The sequence below is a fragment of the Natator depressus genome, chromosome 1, assembly GCF_965152275.1.
Source record: "Natator depressus isolate rNatDep1 chromosome 1, rNatDep2.hap1, whole genome shotgun sequence".
Classification (NCBI taxonomy): Eukaryota; Metazoa; Chordata; order Testudines; family Cheloniidae; genus Natator; species Natator depressus.
The window spans coordinates 307461518-307481999 of record NC_134234.1 but is presented as its reverse complement, the minus strand read 5'-3'; the positions used below and the strand labels follow the sequence as shown (position 1 = coordinate 307481999).

The 20482-nt window shown below is 42.1% G+C and overlaps 1 protein-coding gene across 1 annotated transcript in view; it reads left to right on the top strand.

The window, feature by feature from the left end:
* Nucleotides 1–1487: 1487 nt before the first annotated feature.
* The window catches only part of POT1 (protection of telomeres 1), a 146459-nt gene continuing 127464 nt past the window's right edge, over nucleotides 1488–20482 (top strand). Inside the window, exons 1-4 of the mRNA XM_074942355.1 lie at nucleotides 1488–1715; nucleotides 8909–9033; nucleotides 16350–16422; nucleotides 19383–19474. Coding sequence (XP_074798456.1) covers nucleotides 8920–9033; nucleotides 16350–16422; nucleotides 19383–19474 — 279 coding nt within the window. The 5' untranslated portion in view covers nucleotides 1488–1715; nucleotides 8909–8919. The remainder of the gene's footprint in view (nucleotides 1716–8908; nucleotides 9034–16349; nucleotides 16423–19382; nucleotides 19475–20482) is intronic.

Genomic DNA, 20482 nt, shown 5'->3' with positions numbered 1-20482 from the left:
AAGACAGCAGCCGCCATTTCGCACAACAACAGGCAAACCCGAGCGAGCAGCCCAACCAAGTGCCCTATGGAGAGGGAGAGAGAGACAGAGATTGACACGCACGAGTTAGACAGGAAAAAATACCCTCAGACTCCGCCATAGCCAGAAGACGTTTAATCACTTCTTCCCCCCATACTCGATGCCTCGTTATAGCCGCCTCCTCTGCGTCCAGATCCCGTCATCTCAACTCCTTCCTGCCCCAGCAGCGGTTCTTTACAGCCCCTCTGTGCCCAAGGTACGGGAAGGGTAGGCTATGGCACCACTGCTAGTAGCTACTCTGGTCACCTGCTTGTGGCGGCTCCATCAAGGCAGGGTAAAGAGCTGCCAGCCCAGCTTTTATGTGGTGCCCCGAGTTTGCGCACTGAAGGAGGCTCGCTCAGCCCCTGGTGGGCGTCGAATGAAACCCCAGCCGCCGCCTCCCCTCCCTCACTCAGCCATCGCCGGAGGGGCTGATGCCAGGTGGGGAATGCGGGGCGGTGTGTGGGCAGCACGAGGGAAGGGCAGTAGCTCAGCATAAACAGAGGGGCTGCGCCTGTCTCACACACTCTTACCTCTTGCTCTGCCCATGGCGAGTCCAGATCAGGGCTGCCCCAGAACTGCCCCCACAGGTATCATTCACTAAAGGGGAACCTCGCAGGCAAAGCTGGCCCTAGTGCCCCAGTCTCGTTCCTTGGAGCAGGTTCCCGTAGGCAGGCCTGCGCTAAACCTCAGTCACTTGTGGAGAGACTTCCTCAGCCAGACCTGCCTCAGGTCTCCAGCAACCCTCCATCGTTCACCGAATGGGCTTCAGCCCCTTATCCCCTGTCTCACTCTGTGTGGGGGAGATTGCCTCGGTCTGGCCGCCTCCTGCAAAGCGTGTGTGTGCCGGCAGGGCTGGGCCAGTCTCACAAGAGGTCGGAGGGTAGGCTGGCGCAGTGGCTTGCTTGCCGGCAGGCTGAAGACAGGTTTTGGTGTCTGCGTCCCTGCGGAAGACAGGGTCTCGCTACGCGCTTTGGGTCACCCGCAGCATCGTTTGGGGCCTGAGCTCCTGCCCCTGGCCTGTGGACTCCGCTGCACGATCGCCCCGAGTCTCCACCTGGACACAGTTCCCTTGCCCTTGCCGTTCCCTAGCCTGCCCTTTCCTGGCATTTTTTGATCGCGGGGCGCGCTCCCTGGCCCCCGGCCCTCGAACCATTGAATATCGTGAGGAAACCCCCTTTTGTGAAATGGACATGGCACGAGGGAGGACTTAACGGACACAGACGGCGCTTCAGCCCACAAGCAAAATGGCGGCTGTTTGGCTTCGCCTTGGTAACCTTGCCCCTGGCGGGCGGGACGGGCGCACCCCGTGGAGTGGGAGGGAGGGGAGCGCAGCGCAGCGCGGGGGACGCCATTTTCCCGGAGAGAGGCAGTGACGTAGAGGGAGCGCAGGAGGCTGAGAGGAGGGAGGCGGGAGCAGCGGCGGCGGCAGGGGGGTTTGTACACGGGTCCTGAGGTAAAGGCGCTTCCCTGCAGGGTTCTGGGTACCGAGCCGGTCTGGGGGACCCCTCTGCTCACTCCGCTTTGCCAGAGTCAGCTGAGGGCTGCGTCCTGCCCAGGCTAGGGATATCCGCAGTGGGGCCGTTGCATTGGTTTGGTTGGGATAGGAAAGGGGCTCAGCTAAGGGGGAGCTGCTGCCTGGCCTGTGATCATTACAGGTGAGTCTCCTGTTACGGTTATCATTCCTGCCAAGGTGCCGAGGGGGAAGGGGGTTTCCTAGTAAGAGTTAAAACATTAGGGAGGCATCCCTTTACATTTGGGAGGGGTGGGGTGTGAGATCCCCTCCCCGCTAAACCGTGCATGATTCTGTACAAATTGCTTTGGGTTTTTTACAGATGGCAAACAGAGGCACAGGGAAGATACATGGCTTTCTGAAGGTCACAAAAGAAGTCTGTAGTGGAGCAGGGATGTGAAGCCAGGTCTCCCATGTCCTAGGCTAGTCCCCTAATCATTAGATTATCGTTCCTGTCATGTATGCGTTATGATAGTCTTTACTTATATGATTGCATACTATTTTTTCCTCCCACAGGATCCTTGCATTGTTCTGTGCACTGAATGGGTGCTTTTTATCTTCATTCAGTGTCTGTGACCCCATATTTCATGTACTGCACACCATCCAAACCCTATAAAAACAGAATTATTAATTTCCTCATGGACTTTTCTGTGGTTCTCCATAATATCTGAGTGCTTCAAAAACATTAATCTTCACAAATCCCCTGTGAGGTGGTGGAATCCCCATTTTATAAATGTGGAACTGAGGCACAGATACTTTAATGTAAAAGATATCCACTAATTCTGGGAACCCAATTTGAGATGCTTTGGACCTGATTTTTCAGAGCATTTACTACTTTATAGCACTGTGTATGTTCAAAGCACAGCTCTTGTAGACTTCAGTTGCAGCTGTGAGTATTCAGTTCTTCTGCAAATCAGACCCCAGGGTCTCAACGCAGGTACTCAGAAAATGAGGAACACACATGAAATGTTACTGTGAAATGTTTGTAAGTGTCTTGCTCAGCATCACATAGGAACTCTGTGGCAGAGGCAGGTATAGAATCTGATTCTCCAGGACAGCATTCAGCTGCCTTAACCATGAGACCCTCCTTAATCTTCCTGCAATCTCCAGCTTCATTCACTACACGCCTTCCAGCTTCTGCAACTAATGAAGAAGGGGGTCATACAGACAACAGTCTGATTAAATACTGAACCTAGATTTATTGCCAGAGCACAGTCCGTTTTGTGCATGAAATGAGGCAAGGATCCTCAGGGAGGAAAAAAGAGTATGCAATCATATCATTAAAAGTTGTATAATAAAGCACAAGGGGCCAAATTAACCTTAATTTCAGCATTTCCTAACTTTGTTTAATGTTGCAAACATAATATTCTTTTTATGTAGTTTTTTACTGTAACATCCTAATGTAAAACAATCCTGAAAAATACAGAAATTCCATTATGCGGCACCATAATAAACCTCATATGGGTCATCCAGTAGGGTTTGGATCTTCAGATCCCAGCACAGACCTTTACTATTTGAGCTAATGGACTGACTGCTAACAGTAGTAGGCTGTTGTCCTCTGTATGGGCCGGAAGCTACAAAAAGGGGATGAAACACATACTTGCCAGTAGATTTCACAGCTATTTGCTAGTCAGAAAAGGAATATTGAGACTCTCTGGAATCCCAGTTTCAATTCCAGATTCTGTAGGAGAGTGTCTTCTAGTGGTTATAAACACTTCTGTTGCTGTACACACTTTCATCTGTCTCAGGCTCTTGCAACAGGCAGCCAAAAGGCAGAATTGCAGGCCCATGCTTCCTGCCTTCTTACAGCTCAGCAGAATGTGGGAATGCAACTGACATGTCAAGGACTGTCACTTGAGATGCCTGATGCTTGGCAATCCTTCATAAAAAGGGGCATTGGGACATTTTTGGTGATTTTGAGGAGTGACTCTTTAGGCGGAAGCCCAAAACTTCTGCCTTCAGCACTAGAATGAGTAGGGTGTTGAGATTTCTACCATCTTGGAGCCCGCTTGGGGAGGTTCCATATTTCATATCGAATAGAACAAGGGTGATGTCTGATGAATCTGAAGCTCCAATAGGCAATAGAAGGAGTTTTTATTCTCTTCCTACCTGTTTCCTCCTTGTCATTTGGTAGGGGAAGCCTCTACCACACTCCATTGCACTCACCTCCCTCTCCTCACCCACTGGTTTTTGGGGGGGCGGGGTGCTCCTTTCACACGGTATTTCAACTGTAAAATCTTTGTAATGTTGTAGAATATCAGTGTTTTCAAAGTTGCTTTCTTTGTCTACCTAGGCTAAATAAAATAAGTCTATGTAATCGTCGTCAGTCGAGGAGTGTCTGCTTGTTTATTTGTTCCATAAATGTGGGTCTAACCTTCTTTGCAGTTCAAAGTGTATGATATTCTGAGTATTATGCTGAGGATTTATTGACCCTGTCTTCTATACATTACATTGCAAGGCCTCTTTATTAGGAAGAAAGTAGTGAAAAAGGCAGTTGCACTATTGGCCTAGGAAATATTTTCATCATTTTATTCTGTATGTTAGTGGGATACTGTGTAAATTGGTGAGATGTGGTATCGAGCTTCCTGAGGTCTTGTTACTTACTGAGACTCCAGCTCTCATTTTCCTACTTGGTTATATAAGGTATTTTTTTCAAAATTTGCATTACAATGTAAATAAACCAACCCCTCCCCCAAAGTAAGGAGTAAGTATTCTCAGGTGAGGGCTAATTTGACAGATTTACTAGAATATATTGTGATTTCTCATACATGCTTCGTTGCATGGATACAGTAGGTAAAGAAGCCAAAAATTGGTTTTACTGGTATTGCTTTTTAACTTATTATTGTCTGAAGGAAGATTTGGTATCGATACAGCAGAACCTCAGAGTTACGAACACCTGGGTTGTAAACCGACTGGTTAACCACACACCTCATTTGGAATGGGAAGTATGCAATCAGGCAGCAGCAGAGACCGAAAAGAAAAGCACAAACACAGTACAGTACTGTGTTAAACGTAAACTACTAAAAAAATTAAGGGAAAGTTTAAAAAATAAATTTGACAAGGTAAGTTAGCTATTTCTGTGCTTGTTTCATTTAAATTAAGATTGTTAAAAGCAGCATTTTTCTTCTGCACAGTAAAGTTCAAAGCTATATTTAGTCAATGTTCAGTTGTAAACTTTTGAAAGAACAGCCATAATGTTTCGTTTAGAGTTACAAACATTACAGAGTTACAAACAACCTTTCTTCCCTAGGTGTTTGTAACTCTGAGTTTCTACCATAGTTAGAAGTTAACTGAACCTTTTATGGCCAAGGTATAAAACTAGACTAAAAACTCAGAACAATTGTAAATAGTTTGCCCTACAGATATAACAAATGAAGGGGTCCCAGGTACAGTAACCAGGCTGAGGAACAACTGTCAAGCCTTCCCCCACTGCAGTTGCCTTGGCTTATCGGTGGGTCAAGAGCTCAGTACAAGAACGTGGTTGCACGAACTTGCCTGACTCTGCCGAGTATATACTCACATTGCTATCCTGCGCTGCCACATCCTCACTGCTCTTTTTAGTGAGGTAGTTAGATTAAAGCTAGCATGGGTAGCTCCACATGAGCTGCAGATTACACCCTGAGTTGCAGTGTAGATGTAGCTTAGATGGGAACAGAAGTGGATGACCAGTGAGGGAGGTGTGAATAGTGGATGGACTCAACTAACTTTGGATGCTGGGAAGGGAGGAACTAACTTGGGAAGGAATAGAGGGAATTGTTACTTGCTATGGGTTTTGAATTGCTAGAAAACTGAGATGAGAAGGCATCTGGCTCCATATGCACTGGCGAGCTTTTTAGTCTTCAACATGATTGATTAATTATTGTTTTTCATTTTTACTTTAGAAAGTGCAAAAGCGTATGATCCATACTGCAAATGGATCATTAGTGTTATGTGATGATTCAACAAGCCTAGAGTTGAAAGAAATGGTAGGAAACTAGCAATTTGAATGGACCAAAATAATGAAAACAGTTAATTTTCTTAAAGTAAAATGAAATATTGTTTTAAGAGTTCTTAAGTAGTGAGATGAAAAAGGATTCATGTTAATTGGAAAGTGCAGAAAATCAGTTTCTTGATGTTCTTTAACACCCTGTATATCAGGGATCAGCAATCTTTGGCATGCGGCCTGCCAGGGAAAGCCGTTGGTTGGGCCAGGCTGGTTTGTTTACCTGCAGCATCTGCAGGTTAGGCCGATCACAGCTCCCACTGGCCATGGTTCGTCGTCCCAAGCCAATGGGGGCTGTGGGAAGCGGTGTGGGCCGGGGGATGTGCTTTCTGAGTGATTTCTGAGTTAGAAAATATAAAGTATTTTGGTTAGTTTGCATGAAACCAACAGAAGGACAAGACTAATAGGGCAGGAAGTTCTATTTAAAGTGGACATCTTCTAAAAAGACTAAGTATGAAGAAATAAAACAAAATTAAGAACATAAGAATGGCCATACTGGGTCAGACCAAAGGTCCATCCAGCCTAGTATCCTGTCTACCAACAGTGGCCAATGCCAGGTGCCCTAGAGGGAGTGAACCTAACAAGTAATGATCAAGTTTCAGAGTAGCAGCCGTGTTAGTCTGTATTCTCAAAAAGAAAAGGAGTATTAGTGGCACCTTAGAGGCTAACCAGTTTTTTTGAACATAAGCTTTCGATGCATCCGATGAAGTGAGCTTATAGCTCACGAAAGCTTATGCTCAAATAAATTGGTTAGTCTCTAAGGTGCCACTAGTACTCCTTTTATTTAAGTAATGATCAAGTGACCTCCCTGCTGCCATCCATCTCCACCCTCTAACAAGCAGAGGCAAGGGACACCATTCCTTGCCCATCTGGCTAATAGCCATTAATGGACTTAACCTCCATGAATTTCTCTTTTAAATAGTCCTAGCCTTCACAACCTCCTCAGGCATGGAGCTCCGCAAGTTAACTGTGTGCTGAGTGAAGAAGAACTTCCTTTTATTTGTTTTAAACCTGCTACCCATTAATTTAATTTGGTGTCCCCTTGTTCTTATATTATGGGAACAGGTAAATAACTTTTCCTTATTCACTTTCTCCATGCCACTCATGATTTTATATACCTCTATCATATCAGTCTCCTTTCCAAGCTGAAAAGTCCTAGCCTCTTTAAACTCTCCTCATATGGGACCTGTTCCAAACCCCTAATCATTTTAGTTGCCTTTTTCGGAACCTTTTCTAATGCCAGTATATCTCTTTTGAGATGAGGGGACCACATCTGTATGCAGTATTCAAGATGTGGGTGTACCATGGATTTATATAAGGGCAATAAGATATTCTCCATCTTATTCTCTATCCCTTTTTTAGTGATTCCTAACATCCCGTTTGCTTTTTTGACTGCTGTTGCACACTGTGTGGACGTCTTCAGAGAACTATCCACGATGACTCCAAGATCTTTCTCTTGATTAGTTGTAGCTAACATCGTATTGTATCTATAGTTGGGGTTGTTTTTTTTCCAATGTGCGTTACTTTACATTTATCCACATTAAATTTCATTTGCCATTTTATTGCCCAACCACTTAGTTTTGTGAGATCTTTTAGAAGTTCTTCACCGTATGCTTTGGTCTTAACTATCTTGAGCAGTTTAGTATCATCTGAAAACTTTGTCACCTCACTGTTTACCCTTTTCTCTGGATGGTTTATGAATAAGTTAAATAGGATTGGTCCTAGGACTGACCCTTGGAGAACACCACTAGTTACCCCTCTCCATTCTGAAAATTTACCTTTTTATTCCTACCCTTTGTTCCCTGTCTTTTAACCAGTTCTCAGTCCGTGAAAGGATCTTCCCTCTTATCCCATGACAACTTAATTTACATAAGAGCCTTTGGTGAGGGACTTTGTCAAAGGCTTTCTGGAAATCTAAGTACACTATGTCCACTGGATCCCCCTTGTCCACATGTTTGTTGACCCCCTCAAAGAACTGTAATAGATTAGTAAGTCATGATTTCCCTTTACAGAAACCATGTTGACTTTTGTGCAACAATTTATGTTCTTCTATGTGTCTGACAATTTTATTCTTTACTATTGTTTCAACTAATTTGCCCGGTACTGACATTAGACTTACTGGTCTGTAATTGCCAGGATCGCCTCTAGAGACCGTCTTAAATATTGGTGTTACATTAGCTATTTTCCAGTCATTGGGTACGGGAGGTGATTTAAAGGACAGTTTACAAACCATAGTTCCGCAATTTCACATTTGAGTTCTTTCAGAATTCTTGGGTGAATGCCGTCTGGTCCCGCTGACTTGTTACTATTAAGTTTCTCAATTCCAAAACCTCCTCTAATGACACTTCAGTCTGTGACAATTCCTCAGATTTGTCACCTACAAAAGATGGCTCAGGTTTGGAAATCTCCCTAACATCCTCAGGTGTGAAGACTGAAGCAAAGAATTCATTTAGTTTCTCTGCAATAACTTTATCGTCTTTAAGTGCTCCTTTTGTATCTCTATTGTCCAGGGGCCCCACTGGTTGTTTAGCAGGCTTCCTGCTTCTGACGTACTTAAAAAACATTTTGTTATTACCTTTTGAGTTTTTTGGCTAGCTGTTCTTCAAACTCCTTTTTGGCTTTTCTTATTACATTTTTACATTTAATTTGGCAGTGATTATGCTCCTTTCTAAATAAAATTTAATTTATCATCTGATATCTTGAAAAATCAGTTGAGCCTAGTTTTTATTAAATCACTATATGCATTATTCTTATGTCTACTTATTTGTATGGGAACTTGTGAACATAGTTCTGTACATCTTATTAAAATTGTTTTTATACCAAATTCATGCTACACTTTGAATGACTTTTTTTTTCCCCCCAACAGAAATTGTTGTAGCTTTTTTGAATTGCAATAAACTGCTGGTAAGGACATAAAAATATCTATTCTGGCTTCCCAGGTCAGGGTCTGATACTTACTATTTTATATGGATTTTATGGGCAGATGATACTCATGATGCCCACTTTGTTCTTTATTTGGTTTTAAGTATTATGTGTGAGCATTATTTTGTTACAGAAACTTAATATAAAATGAATTCTTAAATACTGAAAAGCTTGTGTATTGAAAAGGCTTAACTTGAGACCTCATGTCAGGCAAGTGCTCCTTTGATATGCTTTGCCTCCTGCTAACATCAGTAAGATATTTGAGCTCATCTGCTGTTGAAGATTATAAATATGCCAAATGAAGCAGTTGAACTCCAGCTCAATTGAAGTGACTTCACATTCAAACCAAAGTTGCAACAAGATTGAAGTATTTCTTTACTGTACAAGTTAGTAATATGTGACTAATTGGTGTTTTTATTTTTAATCTCACTTAGGTAAAGCAGCTATGCCTGTTCAAGTCATCGATGGCTCACCTGAAACTCTACTACCAAGCCATCTGCAGAAAGTGGATTTAAAATACCTGCAAATGGGTTGTGATCAAGCCAACAAATACTTTCAGGTAACTTACTAGCAAGAGAATATTTGTCATCTTAAACAAACAAAAAAAAAAAGCTAAATGTATAAGGCATGTGTAAGCTCCCCTTACATGGCCCCGGCATCTGTATATCCTCACTGGATCTAAGTTGTTGTTTAAAACACATTACCATTTTCTTTATAGCATTTGTATTCCAAAAAATTGCAGTTTTGGGAGCGGTTTTTGGGGCTTGATTAAATAAACAATCAAACAAAGGAAAAAAACCACCTAACCTAAAATGTTAGCACTATGGATTAAAATCACTTTTCTGGTCTGGTGATTTTTAAAGGCGTTTCTCATTTCTTATACAAAGCAATTCAATCTCCCAGTTTTATGAAGACAATTATTCTAATAGCATCTACCACATCAAAATGTAATTGTTTTTTCCTTTTTATTCCCTTGCCATAAAATGTGCTACATTGATAATAGCAATGTTTGGTTGCCAAGTAGTTAGTTGTTCCAGACTGGGAAATGTAGGGGGTATGGAGTAGTTCACATTTAGGAGTGTGTTCTCAGCTTCAGGCACAGAATATTAGTAAAATAGACACCTTAGATCTATTTCTTAAAATGTGAGGCCATATTGTGTTCTTTTATCAAAATGTTTACTTTAATAAGATTTCTGTGAATGTAACTTTAAATCCGTTTTATCATCCCAAACACTTGGGGGGATGTGAATCAATATCCTAAACTTTCATTAGGTCTGCTGTGAAAAACAATCTCTGTTTTAGAAGAAAAAGCCAAACAAGCCAGGCAGTTCAAACTTTCAATCATTGTTTTGCATACTGTGCACATTCAGAGAGAGGCCTGTGAGGTGGATGTGATACAGAGATCCATTTCCCATAAGGTGTGGGGATGCTAGTGAGATCTTGCCACAAGCCATCTGGCCTGATTGTTGTTTCTGTGGGGGGCTGAACCTGCGGACCAGATCACTGAGAGTAATAGGGTGGGAAAGGGGAAAACACAGGAGCTTAAAAGAAAGAGAATTCATTTCTAATTGCTATCATGTTGTGTGTGGCCAAGAGAGGTCTTGGCCTCCTTTCTCTGTATTTTTGCATTGTCTTCAATCCTCCATGTGCTAGGTGGTTTAGTCTGCAGGAAGGGCTTGTTGCTGCAGTTTCTTGAGGTGGAGTGAATTATTCCCAGGAGGATGAGAGGAAATATTTTGAGAATTGAAGTGAAAAGGGACATGATATCCCCACCCCCTAAAGTCTTTCAGGAAAAAACACATTCTCCTAAGTTCTGCGTTTCTCCTTTCGTCCCACTTATGGATATCTGTGTGCTCTTTGGAGTAATATAGATTCTGGCTTTTCAGCCTGCCAAGCAACAGCCACTTCTGCAAGCAAATGTGACAGACTGTACAGAATTACTGGACATGTAGTAAAATGTTGAGGCAGACAAAAGCAGATTCTAACTTAGGAAATACTTCTGCCAAAATCTACATCTGCAGTTGGAAAGCAGAATGTTTAGTGTGTCTGGTGATAGTGCAGTATTTTCGCTGATTGTAAAGGAGAAGCTAGATACAATCGCGTTCTAGACCCTTGTCTCACATTGAGAGAGCTTGATTCTGCTGCAGCCTCTTCTAGGAATAAGCAGGTGACCGTGAAAGAGTTGTTTGGCACAAAACAATGCAGTTAGCAAACTAATCCTTTTTAATGTTGAGGAAGCAATGTTGAATGCTAAGTGCTCTGGAGAATCCAGTTTTGCATGGCTAGCTGTGAGCAACCCTAAAATAGCCTGAGGTCATCTCAGTGGTTGAACTCCATAGAATGCATCCGATGAAGTGAGCTGTAGCTCACGAAAGCTTATGCTCAAATAAATTTGTTAGTCTCTGAGGTGCCGCAAGTCCTCCTTTTCTTTTTGCAGATACAGACTAACATGGCTGCTACTCTGAATCCATAGTTACTGTCGCTCTCCAGAGGGATTACCATGTTGCAGAGCTAAAAGGAAATGAGCCGAATCAATTTTTAATTTTTTGGCCAATGTCTAAATTCATTTTGTCCTCAATGAATTTATCCTGACTCAGCAAAGGTGATAAAGGAACACATAGCAGCATGGAATTTAGTCTAGTTTAAAAAGAAAATCCTCTTGCTAAAGCTGCCCTGAGTCTCCCCACTGTCTTTTGTAGTTTTACAATCACATTTTCCTGGTTTTTTTTTTGTTTGTTTTAAAGTTCCCCTCTCCTTTTGCTGTATGAAGCTGACTGCTCAGTGGAATCAATGAAACTGACTAGATACGAAGTACTAAACTGCAAGAGTAGACCCACTAATTTTAGATGTTTGTTTAGGCATAAGTTATCAAATATTTTCAGACAAAAATTTGATTTTCTTAAGTTTAACTGCCAGCTGAAATGAAATAACACATTCCAAGCTATTTTGTTGGAATGTGTTATTCTGAAGACTATGTATTGTAAACCATTTTCCAAACCTTTTCACGAAGGTGTTTGGATACGTGAGGGACAGTGCTGTGAAAGTGAGCAAGTACCGGGCAAAAGCCTGAAACACATACTACTTAATGGAACACATTTAACATCTTGGCACATCTCCTATACTTCTTGGGGAACATTTGGAGGAGGAGCTTTAGGAACGTAAGTTTTCTAGTGGTAGTTGGGGAAGAAAGAAAATAGGGCAATTCATAGCTACTCCAATGAAAGCCATTTACAAACAGTTCTTGCAGTGTCACTGCAAATACTTAGGCCACGTCTGCACTTACTGTGAATCCATGCTGCTGCGGGTCGAGTGAAGACCCACTAAATTGACTGCAGAGCTCTCGCTGGTCGACTCCTGTACTCCACCGTAACGAGAGGAGGAAGGTAAGTCGACGGGAGAGTGTCTCCTGTCGATGCAGCATGATGTAGACACTACAGTTAAGTCCACCTAAGCTATGTTATTCACAGAGCTGGAGTAGCGTAACTTAAGTCAACTTACCCCAGTAGTGTAGACAAGCTCTTAGTATTGCTTTCCTTGTTGGTCATTGCAATGTGCAATGTTTGGTTTCCTGATACTTTTTGCTACGTAGGACACTTGGATTAGGACAGCTTCTTTTTCAAAGAAAGGTACAGCAACTGACAATGGTGTAATTTTGTCACTAACTATCAAATGTAATTTTAAGGATGTAGAATACATAGTATGTACCTGCATCAGTAGAAATGCGCAAAACATGAGGCAGACTAACTGAAAGCCCACTTGATTTATGTCACAAAACTGGATTTTGTCACTTTACCAGAAGACACAGATAAGCTTTTGAGTACTGAGATGCAAAAAGAAAGGAGGGGAAAAAAGCAAACCAAAACACACATACCATGGTAAGATGCACCCAGACACTGCAGGAGTGCTTGGAGCAAAATGAACAGGAGTACTTGTGGCACCTTAGAGACTAACAAATTTATTAGAGCGTAAGCAGCAAAATGGTTGTTTATATCAGCCAGGTGCACCTAATTTGAAGCAGTGCAAGTACTTTATCGACATAGGAAGCCTTGAAGGTTATCAGATATCTTTCTAGTAAATCAGCTTCTGAGGATTATATCGCCGTAAAAGCACAACTGGATTGAGTGAAAAGGACGTTATTTAGTTTTATCAGGTTAGCACAGAATGTTTTCCAGACTTGAAAGTTTTCTTTAAGTGCCAGTCCATAGTGCAAGTGATTAAACCTTCTTTTTATGTTCTGTCAGTGGTGCTCAAAGTTTTCCTACTGTGCGCCTGCTGCCCCCCACCCCAGTAGTGGAATCTGTCTGTGTCCTCCCTCCATTACTGCACAGTGTGCTCAGTGGTGGAGCTGGGGACGGAACTGGGGATGGGGGAAGGAGCTGGGACTAGAGGCGAAGCTGGCCTGGGGGCAGAGAGGGAATGAGGGCAGAATTGGGTTGGGGTGGAGCAGGGAGTGGAGCAGAGCTGCAGCCAGGATTGCAGCAGAGTTGGGCTGGGGGAGAGTGGGACTGGGTGGAGTTCTTTTCCCACTCCTATGGGGGCTGGCCCAGGCCTCACTGCAGGGCTGCCTCTCCCTGTGCCCCCGCCTCTGCATCCCCTCAGGGGACCACTGTGTTATACTAATGCTAGATGTTAAATGCAGGGGCATGAAACCAGATAATTTAGGTCAGCATATAGTGCTGCAACAGAATGAACTCAAATGAAGAACAGTTGCCTCCAACAAAAGTTCCAGAACACTTATTCTTGCTCATTTGTTTTTATTAAAATTTGGTGTCTTTTTTTTTAACAACTTGTGCACAGGTTATCCTTTGCTTGTGTCAAGGCTGATTCCCCACTCTGGCACTCTGAATGCAGGAAGTGGGGGCCCGCAAGGATTCTAAAAATTAATACTGGCCACTCTAGGCTTGTATTAAACTTGTATTAAACTCACAAGGTTACAACTTTTCTCTGACCTTGGATGGGTAGATGCTGCAACCACCTAAGTGCAAAATCCTTTGAGAACCCAGGAAGGCGCACTTGGGAATTCCTTCCTGTGGGGTAAAATGTAAATTTTATTAGAAACAAAAAGAAAGAAAATACATCTGGAAACTCAGGCTAGTGGTAGATTTTAAAAAAACAAAACCCCCCCACTTTCAAGGAGTAAGCATCAAGAACAACTTTCTTGAGGTGCAGCTTAAAAGTTAAAAGCAAAACAAAAGCATTTGGGGTTATCACAGCAGAGTCCACAAGCCATAAAGAAATAAAAAGACATAAACCTAATAGCATCTTCCCAGACATTTCCTGATCTACTTACATATCTGGGATTTCAAATGAGTAGTTTTAGGTATGCTACCGAGGATTTTTCATACCTGGCCCCAAGCTTCTTACAGCATACTTGCTCCCTGTTTGCCTCTCCCCGAGAACAACAGACAGAGAAAGGGGAAGTTTTTTCTCAATTTTAAAAAGTTCTATCCTTCCCAATGGCTTTTTTGGTCAGGTGCACACTCCCTTCCTTTTACCTGGGATAGCAGGGAGACTTTTTAACTCTTTACAGGTAAAGCAAGTAAAGAACAGCTACTAAGAGGGATTTTACAGCTGGCTGGCTGGGTGTTCATAGAAGGGAGCCCGCCTTTCATTTATCACAGATTGTAATTAACTCTTCGGTTGCTTTCTCCCTTTTCCCCCCCCCCCCATCTTTAATCAGTTTCTGCTCTTTTACACTGGTAGCTCTATTAGATTCTATGGAACTATGGATTTAGACTGATGTTACTGGCAACAGACAAAATTTAGTGTATCTTTTTTAACAACTTGTACACAGGTTATCCTTTACTTGTAATTTTAAATAAATCCCCAAATTAAAATATGAGTGGAAAATCTGTTTCTTCAGGTACTTTTAGGGACATTTCCAGTACCTTTATAAAGCATAGTTTTAGTGGTTGCTGGTGATTAAAATGTGCATTTATAACATTTCATGTTGCCCCATAAAACTTGCCATCTTGCTCCTGAAAAGTGGCATTATTACTATGATAAAATACAGCCTGTGTTATAACTTTTTTTCTTTGTTTTGTTCTAAATGAAACACTATTGCTGCTTTGGCAGAAATAAAGCTGTACAACATGTTCTGAATCACTATTCTATTTGAAATATGTTGGAGATTAGGGGTAGTTGGATTTGTTTTAATAATTACTTTTTTAGAAAAAAAAAGAAGAAAAATTATTTGGATTTAATGTGGAGACTTCTATTTCGGTTACTGGTCAGTTGCCGAATGTTGTTTATTTCTTAAAGTGTCTGTAATAGATGGCTATTGATATGTAGTCTATACTCCATTTAGCTTTTGTGCCTCCATTGACAGCTGCTTCCACTGCCTAACACTGTCTTCTAATATTTAAACCACACTTCCCGTGATGCAATATAAGACCACTATGACTCTTTCTGTCCTGGCTGGCTGGTAATAACATACCTGTCATCTTGGTAATGCTCCTTTTGTGTTTTATAGAAGGTTGTCTTTCTCCCTTTCTACTCCAACCATGTTTTCTCCATACTGAACATACCCAGTTCTCTTACAGATAGGTAGATATATATTTATTTTTCAAACCTTATGTTTTTCTTCCCCCTGAACCATTCTCCATATTGTTCTATTTTTAAAATGGGCATAGCACTAAACCTGCCAAATGTGGAGGAATGCACTCAGTTGACTTACATGTTCTGTTAATTAACCTTTTTATGGTAAAATCCCATTTTTGCCCCATTCATTCATTCTAAGCAGATGTCCAGTATAACTAGAATTGGAATGCAGTGATATAATTCTGTGCTTCCATTTGACTTCAGTGTAAATGGAGTTTGATTGTTAGTAGGTTACCCTGTACAGCCAAAAAGTATTTGCAACGTTCACACAATGGTGTGATTCAACTCTACAGCCCCGGGTTTGGATGATACCACTATTCTGATCAGTTCTCCACATCTTAAATACCATTTATACAGAGGATTATTTATTCCCATATGAATTTCTTTACTTTTGTCTCTTGACTCTAATTTCACATACATCTCAATACTTTCCTCCAGAATATTTGCAATCCATTGTATCTTCTGATTATTTTGCATCACCTCTTTAGCCACTTTTTTTACCTCTGTGAATTAGCCCTTCATTTGCCCTTAACTAGCAAAACCTATCTTTGTGGTACCTACTTTAAGTATATGGCCTACATTTCTGAGGTACTCGTTAGCATCTGTGTAGCAACTACTGACAACAACTCTTGCAGAAATGTTGTTGAGAGTTGCTTATGTGTCTGTCCACTTGAATCTTTCTCAGAAATCAAATTTATTTTTAATGCCTACATATTTTTCATCTCCTGGTTTGTAACTCTCAGTTAATTATTTTGTTATGCTCCTCTGTCTAAATATTATTTCCTATATTCTGAGAGGCTATTGTTTTCCTGCCTTCTCTGGTTTACTTGCTTTAGTTAACTTCTCACCGGATATGTGCTGCTTTTCTCTGAGTGGAAAGTCCAAGAACATATATGTGAAAAGCAGTGATTATTTTAGTTTTGGTCACCTATTAGCCACTTGCTTTCTTCCTTTCTCGTTGCTCTAGCCTAGATGATTAAATTGCTCAATGTCAAACACCCTCTTAGACCTGACACCTTTTGGTTAAAATTCACTTACTTGCTCTCATATCTTCTTAACCTTGACCACCAAATTACTCTAAACCTCCCCCCACAATCTGTTTGTCAAACCACAATAACATTAATTCATGCTGGACACTCCAGAGCAAAAGCTGGCTTTGTGCTTTGAAGCTTCTACCAGTTATTTCTATTGCAGTGACCCAGAGCTGCTCATAGCTTTATTTTAGAGTTTTTTGTTAATCAATTTTTTTTTTTTTTGTCTCTTCTTTCATTTCAGGGAACAGTTATTCTCTCCTACCCTTTAACTAAACTTGGAAATGGAACAGAATTTTTCAAGATTGTACTTCAAGGTATTCCCATTTAAACATACAATTCTTTACTTTTGTTGAAATTACTAATGCATCTCTCAAAATTTTGCTATATCAGTATTAATAAACCTTGGAAAAGAGCTGTTTTGTTGTGTTCAGCACTTGTATACGTTCCCTCAGAATATGGTATTTTAAATTTACATGCCACTGAGTCATTTGAAGCAACGTGACCATAGTGCTTCAACAGACTTCTTGTAGTTATGCAACCTTGTAATCTGTTGTTATAGATTGTTCCAGCAATATATTACTTTTATGTACTGTCTTAATGCTGCATTTCTTCAGTTTGTAACCACTTGAAAAACTGAAGAGCAACTGTATCAAATTCAGTAGTAATCACCATGGTTGATATATGAAAATAAAGCATTTATTGTGGCCATTGTGCTGACAGAAGATATAATGTATAACATATTGAGTCCTATTCCAGGTTGAACAGATTAAAGCTATATCTTTAACTAATTGACTTGGGTTTTAAAAAAAGAGACATTTAGTAGTCAAGACTAAACTGCACAGCTAGAAGCTGAAACAAAAGATGAGGAAGGGAAAGATTGCCAGTGAGATTCAAAACAACTGCTGAGAAGCCCAGCTCCTGTGGAGAAAGAATGCAGATGGTGTTCCTAGATACTGCTCGGGGTCCTAACTCTTGTATTGGACTCTGGCAATACAGTGTCTAAGGGCTTGTCTACACTGGCAGTTTACAGCGCTGCAACTTTCCCGCTCAGGGGTGTGAAAAAACACACCCCGAACGCAGCAAGTTTCAGTGCTGTAAAGCGCCAGTGTAGACAGTGCACCAGCACTGGGAGCCATGCCCCTCATGGGTTTTTTAGAGCGCGGGGAGAGCTTTCTCCCAGCGCTGCGCCGCGACCACACAAGCCACGTTAAAGTGCTGCTGTGGCAGTGCTTTAGCGTTGCCAGTGTAGACTAGCCTTAAGTTTTGAAGTCCCTCTCCTGGCCCAGAAGAAAATATTTTATTTCTGTCTTCCTCCTTCCCACTTTACTTCTGCTCACCCCCATCCTGTCCTCCACTAGAGGATCTCTGCTACTTGACTCCTCTCTGTCTCCTGGTTGTTGTATGAGGGTAGGGAAGGGGGTGCTAATCTATTACTATACCTCTCCAGCCTCAAGGGTTATTTTGTGGTTCTTGTCCTCTACTCTCTAGTTACGTTTACACTACACATCACTTTCAGCAGTGTGTTGTGTACACGTAGCTACATGCGGCGTGCAGCTAGATGATCCAATGAAAAGTTCTGGCAGAGGGGAGGCAGCAGCGAAAGGCTCTATCAGTGCGGAAGCAACAGGACACCGCACTGACAAAAATAGCAGTGTAGATGGGGAGGCACGGCTTGGGTGAGTAGAGAGCCTTATTGGGTGTGTACTTGAGTATATACCCACACCCTTCAAGCATGTCTTTATTCTACTTGCCTAAGCCATGCCTCACCATCTACCCTGCTGTTTGTACCTGTGCTACAGGGTCTACATGAGTATGTGCACTTATACACCCCTGAAAAGCATGCAGTGTAGATGAAACTTATCTGCAGTGCTGATGCTCCTAGCACAGAGGTGGGCAAACTATGGCCCGTGGGCCACATCCAGCCCACAGGACTGTCCTGCCTGGCCCCTGAGCTCTTGGCTGGGAGGCTTACCCCCGGCCCCTCCCCCCTCCCCCACAGCCATGCCACCAGGAGGGCAGTGCTCTGGCCCGCCACTCCTGTTGGGCAGCGTGGCTGGCTCTGGCATGGTAAGGGAGCGGGGGGGTTGGATAAGGGGCAGAGGGTCCCAAGGGACAGTCAGGGAGCCGGGGGGGAGGGGAAGGGGGTTGGATGGGGCGGTCCCGGGGGGTGGTTGGGGCGGAGGTTCTTGGGGGGAGGGTCAGAGCACGGGGAACAGGGGCGGTTTGATACGGCGTGGGAGTCCCAGGGGCCTGTTAGGGGGTGGGGGTGTGGATGGGGTTGTGGCAGTCAGGGGACAGGGAGCGGGGGGAGTTGGATAGGGGGTGGGTTGGGGCGGTTAGGGGTGGGGGGCTCCTGTGAGGGGGCAGTCAGGGGTCAAGGAGAGGGGGGGGTTGGATGGGTCAGGGGTTCTGAGGGGGGTGGGAAGTGGGAGGGGGTGGATAGGGAACGGGGGCTAGGCTGTTTGGGGAGGCACAGCCTTCCCTACCTGGTCCTCCATACAGTTGCGGAACCCCGATGTGGCCCTCCGGCCAAAAAGTTTGCCCACTCCGTCCTAGCAGCAGCAGGTGAATTTGATGCAGTCATTGTCAGTTTCACTGCTACCTACTCAGGTCTGAATAGACCTGAAACTTCCCCAGAGTTTTGTTAATTGCACTCTGCTGCGGCTCAGGTTATCTATGAGACTCAGCAGGGGCACTGGAGTTCTTTACAGTTTCAAGAAAATGACTGTATCGATTCACACATGGATGGTCATTTCTGGAACCATAACAGCTAGAATATGTTTTAAAATGAAAGCTTAATTATAGCAGATATTCAAACCTAGGTCTCCCAGCTCCCTGGGGAAAACTTCTTGGTACTTACAAGTGCATGAAGGGACTTTTTTCAAGTCATGGATTATCTCCATATAAAATAGTTATACAATATATTCTTTGCTAATACAGAGAATTAAATATAACTTAGTAGTGTATTCTATCTGTAACATCATCCAAGTGGGAGCTTTGTCACTTCTTTGTTTAATATACATTGTTTCTCTGTACATGCACATTTTAAATTGTGATCAAACACATGAAAAGTATTCTATTTCATATAGACAGTATTGTTTGTATAGCTGCTTTTCTGTGCCTTTTAAAATATTTTGCATGTATATATCAGTTTTCATTATTCAAATAAAAATGTGTTTTGCATTGTATAGAATGTTTTTGTAGAGACTTTCCTATCACCATTTTGGTATAAAAAGATTGTAGTAATCTGGATTGTTTGTTCTTCTTTTTATAGAGTCAGAGAATTCATGTTCAAAGACCAGCACCATCAATGTTTTATTCTTTGGAAGGTTGGCAGACGATTGTGGAAAAGTTGTACATCAAGGGGTAAACATTTTTATTTCTTCATCTTTCTGAGTGGCTTTTCTAAAGATCTAGCTTAATTTACTATTCTATCTAATTTGTATGGCTGTCATTTAAAATAGATTTTAAGCGACATATTGAGCTGTTGTTAGAAATATTAACTAGAAAGGAAAATATAGTTTTGATTATATTAATTTCTTATTAACCCAAAAAGTAAACTAAGAACTTGATTATTTTATATTATCAGAATACCATCCTGTTTACCTAGCAAATGAATGTGGATGAATATTGGTGAATGGTGACTGAGTCTGCCCAGTTATGAATATAAGTAACATTTATGTTGTAGTTTGATGTAGACAGTAGATTAATCACTGAGTTGATTTAAATGACACTATCAAGCAAAAAGTGTTTTGAAAATGCCTAAAATTGTGTAACTCTTACTATTTATGCAGTATAATTGGTGTACCTTACTCTTTGTGGATAATGAATCTAGCAGTAGAATATACATACAATATAATACTGATGCCTATCTCTTGTATATAAAACCACATATGGCACTTCCTTCACTGGCTGGCTGCTGTCTTCATAATGCAGCAGAGTTACAAGTTTGGTTTAATATACCAGTGAGATGCATGTTAAGTCAAATCAGCACAACAGGCTGGTTGTTATGGGCCTAAAGAAGGAAAATAAAACAATTTTAAATAACGAATGTGCTAAATATTGGTTAGCTTGGATGATGCTGACACTTTAGTAAACTGATTTGCAGATCAGTAGTTAAACTAAAAAAGGAAGGCCAGAAAAAAGTGAATCCGGTACATAGCCTTGTTTTAAGGATTCAGCATTTCTGAAGTAAACAATTTAAAGCAAAAATCAGTGTGAATTTAGTGTGGAAAGACCAATGGCTTGGGTAATGTACTTGGCAAGCTTCTTTGCACAACTCTGCCACTACATTTTACCACTGTACTAACCTGTGGGGGCACACGGATGCGCGCACACAACTGACCACCCTTCGGGGCGGGTCTGGAAATGGGC